The sequence below is a fragment of the Pipistrellus kuhlii genome, unplaced genomic scaffold (genome assembly GCF_014108245.1).
Source record: "Pipistrellus kuhlii isolate mPipKuh1 unplaced genomic scaffold, mPipKuh1.p scaffold_m20_p_24, whole genome shotgun sequence".
Taxonomy (NCBI): domain Eukaryota; kingdom Metazoa; phylum Chordata; class Mammalia; order Chiroptera; family Vespertilionidae; genus Pipistrellus; species Pipistrellus kuhlii.
In genome coordinates, this window is record NW_023425523.1 from 4,574,995 (window position 1) to 4,585,418 (window position 10,424).

Below are 10,424 nucleotides of genomic sequence, written 5' to 3' on the forward strand. Positions count from 1 at the left end.
GAGCCGAGAGCCGAGCTGCCTGCTCTGCTGGAAGCCCCAGCCCCAGGTGCTCCCATCGCAGCCGCCGTCTGCAGGCTGTGATTAGGGGCCCTAATGGCCATAATGCCTCCAATGTGGTGTTTAAACCAATAAGGCTTCAGAGAAGTTACGGTATGTTTAATAATGGCTTAATGACTACTTTGGAGATGCAAGGCTTCTGGTTCCTGTTTGGCCTTGATTTATAGCCCAGCCCCGGCTGAGGACAGCCAGGAGCCCCCCCTGAGCCCCCGGCGGAAGAGGGAGGTGTTCGCACCAGGCTTCTTGGATTCCTTCAGAAACAGAGAATTCAAACGAAATACAAATGATGTTTGACTCCCACCTTTCTCACTGGAAACAAAGACTGAAAGCCAGCGTGACCCGCACGGAGGGACTCCTGCGAGCACAGAAGCGAGCGGGACCCTCTGCTGTTTCTGTTTCTTCCGGGACCTTAGCTGGGTGGGGGCCGCTTCCCTTTTCAGAAATTCTGGGCTACTGTGCTAGTCCTGTGCTTCCCCGAGGCGGGAGAGCCCCAGCTCTCAGACGTGATCCTCCCCTCCCCTCCTGCAAAACCCGAGGCCAGGGCGGCAGAGCCCTGGGTCTGAGTTTCGGGGTGAGGGGGGTGGGGGGTGGGGTGGGGTGCGGTGGGGGGTTCTCTACAGTGGGTCCCGGGCGGGCACTTCCAGGTCATTTGCCCACTGAAGGCAGTCTCCCTGCTGTTCAAACTCAGAACGGGCCATGCTCCACCACCTGCTCCAAAGGCGCCTCTAGTTGCCCCTGCATGTCCCCCTGTCTGCACCAGCCCTGCCACCCCGTTTCAGACCCATCGGGAATATACGAAGACGGAGGACTGACTCGGTTAACCAGTTAGATGAGGGCAGCAGCGGGCTGGTTCAAGGTCCCGCAGCTAACACAGTGCCCAGCCCCCAGCCCCAGATCAGAGCCGGTTCAAACCACACTCGCAGGGACTCTGATTCCTGGGAGAAGTGAGATCTCTAAGGGAGGTGTTTCGCTGGAGGCAACTTTTCCCAGGTCTCAGCAAAGAGGTAGTCAAGTCCCAGCCCTTACCTGACCTGCCTTGGTCCTTATCCCGGGCTGCCCGGCCACCAGTTCGCTTTGGGGAAGGCGGAGGGAGGACTCTACCCCAAACTGCTTCACTCTCCAGAAGGCACATCAGGACCCAGGTTCCTGCTCTGAACCAGGGCCTCGCCCAGACCGGCGAGCAGACAAAAGGGCCTTCCCTGCTCCTCCAACTGCCTCGGATCCACGGGTTGGGGTGAATCTGGGGGCTCCCGGCCTCCGAGGGGTTAACCCGCGCGGGGCTGCACGTGACGTGGATGGTTCCAGCCGAGGCGCTGCCCCCTCCGGTCCTCCGCCCGCTCCCCCCCCCCCCCCCCCCCCCAGCGGTGCAGCCGCTCCCGGGGCTCCGCGCCCCGCGCCCAGGTCCCTCCCCCTCGGCGGCGCTCACAAGCCGCGCGGGCTGCGCACCCGGGAGCCCGGCGGCCTGCGCGCCCCGAGCCGACGGCATGGACCCCGCGCAGCGCTGCGCGCCCTTCGGCTTGGCGCCCGGGCCCGACCCCTACGCGGCCGCCGGGGACGAGCCTCCGGGTGGCCAGGGTGCCTCGGCCTCCGCGTCTCACCTGCACCCCGCGCCGCCCCGGGGCCCCCGCCTGAGCCGCTTTCCGGCCTGCGGGCCCCTGGAGCCCTTCCTCCCGGAGCCGGCCGAGCCGCCCGCCAAGTACCTGCAGGACCTGGGGCCCGGCCCCGCGCCCAACGGCGGCCGCTTCTACGAGGGCCCGGCGGAAGGTAACCGGGGGAGCGCAGCCGACCCGCTCCCCTTCCCTCCCCGCCCGGCCTCCCCGCTTCCCCCTCCCGCTCGCTCAGTTCTCACTCCGTGACCCTCCCGCCCGCACCCGGCGCCCTCGGCAGCGGAGCGGGCCGGGCCGGTTTGCAGGAGCCGGCGGTGCGGGCGGCAGCCACGTGTGCCTTCCTTTGGCGGCGGGAACGGGAGGCCGAGGGCCAGCGGCGAAAGCTCGGGGCCCAGACGGACCCCAAGGCGGCCGGAGCCGGGAAGGAGAGCATGCTCGGCGGATGGAGCTGGAGCTGTCACCCGCCCAGCAGCCCGGACCGGCCAGGGCCCTGGAGCCACTCTGAGCCACGGGCCCTGATGAGAGAGAAGCGCGGGTTCGGTTTGCTTTCTTGCGTGTAGCTCCTGCTGCAGCCCCGAGGCTGGGCCCCGACCCGGCCTGGCTACGCCGGGCCTGCCGGGGGCTGCGGCCTGGCCTCCGCCGGCCTCCCCTCCCAGGCCCGGCTTCCGCGGGGAGGGCGCGCACGGGGCCGAGCTCCCTGCGGAATAACGGTGCTTATTTCTCAGACTGACCTGCCGCCCGCGGGTTGGCCGGGCGATGGCCGCCCTCTCGCAGGCTGGGCTTCCCCGCACCGGATCGCCGCCGCCGCCGCCGCCCGGGCCTCTGGAGCAGCCGGCCGGCCTCCTCCCGGCGCCCAGAGTTCTGGGCGCAGAGGCCGGGTGGACCGCGCCACCTCCCGAGACGGAGCTTGCATGCCCCGGCCGGGCGGGCAGGCGGGTCCGAGTGCCGACAGCGCCCACTGCACGGGCGGACCTGCAGGAACCTGGGCGCTGCCGCATCCCTGAGCTTAGGCCCAGCGCTGGGTCCCCCGAGATCTGCCCGCCGCCGCCCCGCCGGCGCCCGCGGGCCTCCGTGGAGCGGACGGGCAGCTCCGGCCTGGGCCCGGCCGGCGGCGGGAGTGCGGGGAGGCCGGTGGGGGTCAGCGGAGGAAATGAGCGCGGCCGCGGAGCTCCGTGTCTGCGCCCTTTGAAAGGGGCTCTCCTGATAAAAACCACAGTTGGGACTTAATGAGAAGCAGTTGGCCCGGCTCCTCTGATCCCAGCCAGAGGCGGCCCCGCCGGGGACAGGTACCCGGCTGAGCGGGGCGCGGGGCGTCGGGCAGGATCCACCCGCGGGCCCGGGTCCCCGCTGGGCGCCCGGATCCCCGCCCGGCGCCGAGCACCCCGCGGAGGGAGCGGAGGGAGGAGGCCGCGGCGGCGGCGAGGGGGGGGGGGGCGGGCGGCAACGAAATGCGCGGAAAGAAAACCAAAGCGTGTAAATAGCCGAGAAGGGGGCAAAGGAAACGGAACAAAGTATCGGAGGAGGGGGCGATCGTGGGGAGCAGAGGCGGCCGGCGAGCCGGGCAGGACGGGAAAGAACAGAGGAAGAGCGAACCAGGAGAGCGAGCCAGCGGCGATCGAACGAACGAAGCGGGTAACGGAGGAGGGACAAACGGAGAGCGCGGGAGCAGACAAAACGAAAGGAGAGGGGACGTCCCGAGAGAGCAAGAACCAGCCGACAGGCGAGAGGGAGAGGAACAGGAGCGGCTCCAGCGGAGCGGAGGACCGGCGGGACGGAACGGAGGCGCCCGGCGGAGCGGAGCCAGGCAGAGCCCCCGCGCCCGGCGCTGCGGCGGGAACCGAGCGGCGGAGCCGGGCTGCGGGGAGGGAGGCCCCGGGTGCGGGGCGCGCCGTCGGCTTCAGGTGGGACGCGGCGGGCAAACGGGGAAGCCGCCTGATTTTCCCGCTTTTAAAGGAGCGGCCACGGCTGTTTCCAGTTCAGACCAGTGAGCGCGCAGCTGCTCCCCATCTGCAGCGCGAGATTGGCCGCGGCCGGGCAGCTGCGCGCCCCGGAGCCGGCTCCTCCGTGGACGGGTCCCGGGGGAGAGCGCCCAGCCCGGCCCGGGGTCCCCCGTGTCCAGGCGGCGCGGTCCGCCTCGCGCCCTCGGTGCCCGGCTGCTCAGAGCCCGGGAGCGGCCTGGCGGTCCTTCCTGCTCTGCCGGGGCCACGCCGTCTGTCTCTGCGCCTGGCTCCCTGACCTCGGACTTGGTTTGTCACGGCGGAGGCCCTGAGCCCGGTACTCGGAGGGGCCGCACTCCCTGGCGGACCATGCCTCGAGGGGAGTTCCAGGTTATTGGCCCCTGGCAGAGGCCAGGCTGGGAAACTCTAGGGAGAGCACTCCACGGGGGTCCCCCATGCGACTATGATGCCTGTAGCCAGCGTTGGGGGACCCTGGCCTCCGCCAGCACCGAGGGCCGCTGGGGAGATGGCGCGAGCGCGCAGCAAGCTGCCGAGGAAGTTCAAGCTGCCTCCTGCCTCTCTTGCTGGAGCTTACTACTTGCCCAAACGTCAGGATGTGGGCAGGGAAGACATGATGCCTCCGTGGATGCCATCGTGGGGGCAGTGGGGCTCTGGGCGGGCGCCCCCGTGGTGTGCTCCTGCACTGCCTGGCCCCGAGGCTGCAGCGAGCCAGGGACTGAGCTCCGTGGCCCCTCAGAGGTCCTTGTCCTGGCACCTGCCTTTCCCTTTGACCCCCAACCCCTGGCTCCTGTGGCCCTAGACACACAGCGTTGAGCCCCAGGCTCCCAGGGTCCAACATGAGCGTTCCCCCTTTCCCCTCCTTTCCCGCCCAGGGTCCCCGCCAGGTGCCAGTGACTCCCACACAGCCCATAGGCACTGGGCCTTAGGTGCTAAAATGCAAACTGCTGGCTCTGCCGCCCACCTCCACCTCCACTTCCACCTCTGCATGCCTGCTCTGGGCTTCTGTCCCCAGGAGGCTGCTAAGTGTTCTTGGACGCTGCCCGGTCTTCTAAAGAGGGGGCCGTGCCCTCCCGGAGTCCTCAGGCAGATGGGGAGGTTCGGGGGCAGTGGCAGGAGGGAGAAGCTCTGGTCCCTGGCGGTGAGGGCTGGGACCGGGCAGGGTGGGAGGCCGCCCCAGGCCAGCAGGCTGTGCTCTGCGGGGAGCCATCCTGAGAAGTCCCGCTGCGCACTCATCCCTGATCCTGGGTGGCATGCTCAGGGAGGCCAGCCCTGCAGCCCCAGGTCTGGTCGCTTCCTCCGGGAAGAGCCCGTTGGAACAGATGTTGAGGGCCCCGGAGGCAGAAGAGCAAGCCCCAGAGCTGTGGGGTGAGGGCAGTGCCCTCTGCGGTGCTGTCCGCGCTCCCCGAGCCCCTATCCCTGAGCCACGCTCACCCTGTACCCTCCGAACCTGGGACTCAGGCCTGCTACATGTCAGGCCTTGTCAGCTCCCGGCCTCCCTGACCATTTCCAGTTATTGGCTTCACCTTCCCAAAGCCCTTCCTCCTGAGCTCCTAGAACAACGACAACACAACGTGGCCCAGATGGGAAGCCAGAGCGGGAGCACTCCCTCCTCTGGATTCTGGGAGGCTCACCTGAGCCGGAGGGACCCTGGCGCCCGGCGGTGAGGGACATCTATCTGACTCCCCCACGCCTCCAGGACACACCACTTATTTCAGCTCCCGGGGGGTCCTGGGAGGTCCCTGACCGCCTTCCAGCCAAGGGGCACCTTGAACAACTTGTCCTCTACACGCACAGAGGGATCCATCAGACCCGGAGCCCCAGAACCATCTCCCAGCCCCATCCTCCCCACCCACCAACCCCCATGGCAGCTGTGATCCTGACACAAATGCTGGGGAAGAAACTGCCCTTCGGTGCCAGCTGGCTGGGCCTCTGGGGCCAGGCCCTGCTGAGGACAGGCCGGGCCAGGGAAGGGGCCGTGTGAGTCTGGGCGTCTCGGTGGCGTCGCCCCTGCCATCCCAGCAGACTGTCGGGTGGAGCTGCTGGGGGCCTCGCCAGAGGCAGAGCGGGCAGTGGGGTGGCCTGTTTCTCACTGTGCCTGGTCCTGGCAGGACGCCCCCAGCGTCCGGGGGGAGGGCAGCTGGGGACCGTCCCCGGCGCCGGCTCAGGCCCCCTGCGTGTCAGGCTCTTGGGGAGGGAGGGGCTGGCGAGGATGGGAACGACGGGGTTGGGGCTGTGCCCGGTTTCAACACGGGTCCCCCAGCTCCCTTTCTCTGTGCACAGCCCACCTCCTGCCTCTCTCGCTGGAGCTTACTGCCTGCCCAAGCATCAGGATGTGGGCAGGGGAGAGAGGGTGCCCATGGAAGCTGGTCCTTCACACCTCAGGGCTAGGGGGTCTGACTTAGCCCTGAGACTTGGGGTCCAGACCAGCATCCGTGTTCTGGGCACGGAGACATGGGAGCCAAGGCCCTCAGAGTCAGGGGCCACGAGGCACTTTCTGGCAAGGGCAGGGAGCTAGATGTCCACCCTCCCATCGTCACCCCCTCCTCCCACCCCTGCGCCAGGCCCTGCCATGGCGCCGATCCTGGCACCTCCACGCCCTGTGGGCTGTGCCACCCCAGAGCGCTTCCCCGAAACAGACCCCCTCTGGCCCCGGCAGATCCGCCCAGACCACAGGCAGCCGGGCTCCCCTGGGCACCGCCTCATGCCAGGCTCCCACGGAGGGTGGCTGCCCGGGGAAGGGAAGGAAAAGGAAGGGGGAGGCGGGGACTGAGGCGTCAACAGTCTTCCCCTCCCTCCATCCCACCCACAAAACCCTCGGGTTTGGTTTCCATCCCTTCTGTGTCTCCACTGCAGCGGAGGAGAAGGCCCCCAAGGCCGCCAGCTTCCCCCAGCTGCCCTCGGACTGCCGAGGGGGCCCCCGAGACGGGCCCCCCACCCTGCAAGGCTCCCCGGGCCCTTGCCTGGCCAGCCTGCGCGTCCCCCTGTCCCCGAGACTCCCCGACCCCATGGAGCTGGCCAAGAGCAAGAGCAAGAAGCGCCGCAACCGCACGACCTTCAGCACGTCCCAGCTGGAGGAGCTGGAGAAGGTCTTCCAGAAAACGCACTACCCCGACGTGTACGCCCGGGAGCAGCTGGCCCTGCGCACAGACCTCACCGAGGCCCGGGTTCAGGTGAGGGCTCCCGGACGGACGGCGGGCCAGGCCGGGGGAGGGCTGCCTGTCCCAGGTGCCTGCCCTCCGGGGCTCGCCCTCCACGCCCAGCTCAGCTGGGGCCCCGGGCTGGCAGCCCACGTTGAGGCTGATGCCCAAGTATGGGGGTGGCAGTCCCCTCTGCCGGCGCCAGCTGACTGGGTGGTTGGGGACATGCCATTGGATGTCTGGGTCTCGGTTTCCCCGAGGGCAGCCGGTGGAAGCAGGGAGATGCTGAGCACAGATCAGCGCTGCCCCGGAGGTGGCTGTGGGATGGGAGGGTCTCCTGGGGTGACGGGGGGGGGGGGGGGGGGGTGTCTCAGGCTCAGTGACAGCCAGAGCCATCCTGAGCCAGTGACTCTCAGTCCTGCCAGCACTCAGACCCTGGCCAGGAGCCCCGCCCCACCCCGCAAACCTCCCAGCAGGAAGCAGGCCCCCGCCTCCTGGAGGGGCCCTGGCCCGGCTTCACAGCCGTGGAGCCCAGCCCGTGGGGTGCGGGTGGGACTGGGGGCCTAGGAACAAGGGAGGGGGAGACGGGAAGTCATGGCCTAAGGCTGTTGGAAGTGGGAATGAACTTGAAGGTGGCGAGCCAGGGTGGCGAGGGGCTGGGAGGCTCTGTGAGCTGGGCCCGGGAGGAGGTGGCCGCTGTGGCCTCGCTGGGAGTTCCTGACACGGCAGGTCCCTGCCCTGCGAGCAGGAGGCCCTGGGGAGGCGCGGTGGGCTTCTGGGGAGGGCGCGGTGGGCTTCTGGGGAGGGCGTGGTGGGCTTCTGGGGAGAGGCACAGCGGTGGTTTCCAGACGGGAGACTTGGTGGGGGCAGAGCTCACGCTGTCCCCCCTGCAGGGGCCCCTTTGGAGCCTGTGAAACCCTGGCGCAGGGCACTCTGGCAGGATAGGGGGCGCCAGCGCAGTGCCGCCCCATCGAGAAGGCCCCCGGCTGGTTCCCATGCAGAGCCAGAGGGGCTCCGGCTGTCCCCTCGTCTGCGCTGGGTCCTCCTGCCTCCATGTTCCTCCCTCCTCCTCCCAGGCCTGACTCTCACGGAGGCTCCCACCCCTTCACCACCCCTGCTTTCTGGAACTGTCCACCGCGCTCCCCAGGGTCTGGGGCCATCGGAGGGAGGTGGCCGGCAGGCAGGACAGCCCAGATTACATAAGCACGAAGCCCAAGCAACAGGTCTCCCTTCCAGGCCTCTGCCAGCCTCCGGGCTGGGCCCTGACCAGCACCCCCTACAGAGCTGCTCTGGGGCGGACCCTTCCCCTTCCTTGGCCTTCTCAGTCCTGGAGGGGTGCGGGCACAGCCACAGGCCCAGACCTAGTCCAGAAGCTTCCCAGTGATTGAGGCCCTGGAGTAGGGACACTTCCTCTGACGGGGGAGAGGAAGGCTGGGAGCTGCAGGGAGCTGGCAGGTGGGCGGTCCTCCCTGCCAGTGCCCAGGCCTGCGGTGGGGTCTCTGCAGCCCCAGGTTCTTAACTCAGGGCCTGACCTGCCTGCATGGGGATGTGACTGTGGGCAAGCGTGAGGGCTCAGGTGAGGTTACTTTTACACACACACACACACACACACACACACACACACACACCTGCTCCTGTTTGCAGCCCCAGCTAGCTCCCTAGAAAGCAGGGCAATGGTTTGGGTTTGGCTCAGCTTTGATATCGCCAACGACTCGTCCGGAGGCCGACACGTAAACGATGGCCAGCTGCCACCCTGGGGGACACCGCCATCAACTCCCCCAGCCTTTCCCCTCCTCAGGGCCCTTCAGCACCCCCTCGGCGCCCCCTGTGCCCCCAGGTCTGGTTCCAGAACCGCAGAGCCAAGTGGCGGAAGCGGGAGCGTTACGGGAAGATCCAGGAGGGCCGGAACCCCTTCTCCTCGGCCTACGACATCTCTGCGCTGCCCCGATCGGACAGTCACCCCCAGGTGAGACGCCCCCCGCCCCCTGCCGAGCCCCTGCTGAGTCGGGTGTGCGGGTCCCGCGGGGGAGCCAGGGAGTGTGAGCGCTGGCCCGGGGAGACCTGGAGTGGCCTCAGGGCCTGTGTGACTTGTGCAGAGCACGCCTCCCTCTGCCCAGCGGGCCCCTCGTCACCTGCCGGCCCAGAGCAGCCGGCCCAGAGGACTCCGAGGAAACTCCTCTGCAGGGGGGTGGGGGACGGGGGAGTGGTGGAAGGAGGAGGGTGGCAGATTCTAGACCCGTGCCAAGTGGAGGCTTCTTGGCAGCGTGCGGAGCCCTAGGGGCAGAGAGAGCCTGGTTAGGGGCGGTCGGGGGCGGACTCACCGGCCTGCCTTCTCTTTCAGCTGCAGAACTCCCTGTGGCCCAGCCCCGCGGCCCGGAGCCCCGCCGGGCCCTGCCTGGTGTCTCCGGAGGGCGTCCCCTCCCCGTGCATGTCTCCCTACGCCCACTCGCCGCACGGCAACGTGGCTGGCTTCATGGGGGTGCCCGCCTCCCCCGGAGCGCACCCCGGCCTCTACTCCCTCCACGGCTTCTCCCCCGCCCTGGGGGACCACAGCTTCGAGGCCAGCCCCGACGTCGACTACAAGTCTCCGAGCCTCGTCTCGCTCAGGGTGAAGCCGAAGGAGCCGCCCGGCCTGCTGAACTGGACCACGTGATGGGGCGTGTGGACACGCAGGCTGAGCTGCCACCCCCTGCCCTGTGCCCGGCGGCGCCCGCCCCACCCTGGCCTGGAAGTCAGAGGGGCACACCTTTGCCTCCGAGCTCCAGATGGTTCCCGGGGCGGACAGAATCTTCTCTCTCAGAATGAGGCGGGCTGCCCAGGAGAGCGGGCTTGGAAGCCGGTGGGGAGATTCCTGCCACACGCTGGGTCCCCACACCCACATGCTGGGCTGGAGACTCCGTCCTGCCTCCTCCTTCAGCCCCTCCAACTGAACTGGCTTCGACGGAAGCAAGACAGGGTGGAAGCAGAGCATCTGGTGACTTAGGGGAAAAGCAGAATCTCCCAAGACCACCCGGGGCCTCACTCCCCTTCCCGCCACCAGGGGGCGTGCACCCAGCGGAGGGCCTGGCAGCTGCAGGGAGTTGGGGCTCAGGTCTCCCCTGCTCCAGCCGCCCCTTCCTTCTCCCCTGTGCCCCTCCCCAACATGCCGTGGAGTCCTCTTCCCTCCAAGGGGCAGACATTCCACCAGAAACCACCAAATACCTGGATTCTCCTCCTCGGGGCCAGGCCAGAGCTATGCCACGGAGACCCTGGGCTCCCTTGGTTTACTGGCTGGGCGTTGGTAAGAAAGAGCCCCCCCACTCTGAGGCCCTGAGATCCAGCCCACACTTCTGTAAAGACGCTTTTGTACAAACAAGTGTGCTGCCGGCATAGTAATAAAGGTGCAGTGTTTTGGACCCGGTGACTGCGTATCTCAGGGGCTGGCACTGGCTAGCTCCAGGACTGGTGTGCTCAGGGCCCTGGCTGGGCCAGGCCCTTCAGGCTGGTGCCTGCCACGCCGCCCTGTGCCCTGCCCAGGCTCTGGCTGTGTGTACCAGGGGCCGGTCTCCTTAAGGAGGGCAGACTGGTGGTGGGAAGGAAGGGGAGTGGATGGAAGACCGAAGGCCCTCTGAGGGCTGTGAGCTCCCCTGGGCGGGACCCCAGGGCCGTGGGGGTGGGGCGGCTCC

General features: G+C 68.4%; 1 protein-coding gene across 1 annotated transcript; it reads left to right on the plus strand.

Moving 5' to 3' along the window:
• The first annotated feature begins 1,435 nt into the window (after nt 1–1,435).
• ALX3 (ALX homeobox 3) lies at nt 1,436–10,214 on the plus strand. The gene is made up of 4 exons (XM_036453364.2): nt 1,436–1,821; nt 6,476–6,792; nt 8,597–8,725; nt 9,101–10,214. The coding sequence occupies exons 1-4, from the start codon at nt 1,542–1,544 to the stop codon at nt 9,410–9,412; spliced, it is 1,038 nt and encodes a 345-aa protein (XP_036309257.1). The 5' UTR covers nt 1,436–1,541; the 3' UTR covers nt 9,413–10,214.
• Nucleotides 10,215–10,424: the final 210 nt, after the last annotated feature.

Bases quoted from the DNA above. Each gene is read 5' to 3' on its own strand.
- ALX3 (XM_036453364.2), top strand. From the start codon at position 1,542: ATGGACCCCGCGCAGCGCTGCGCGCCCTTCGGCTTGGCGCCCGGGCCC. The intron at 1,822-6,475 runs GTAACCGGGGGA...TCTCCACTGCAG, and splicing joins CTACGAGGGCCCGGCGGAAG to CGGAGGAGAAGGCCCCCAAG. The intron at 6,793-8,596 runs GTGAGGGCTCCC...CTGTGCCCCCAG, and splicing joins TCACCGAGGCCCGGGTTCAG to GTCTGGTTCCAGAACCGCAG.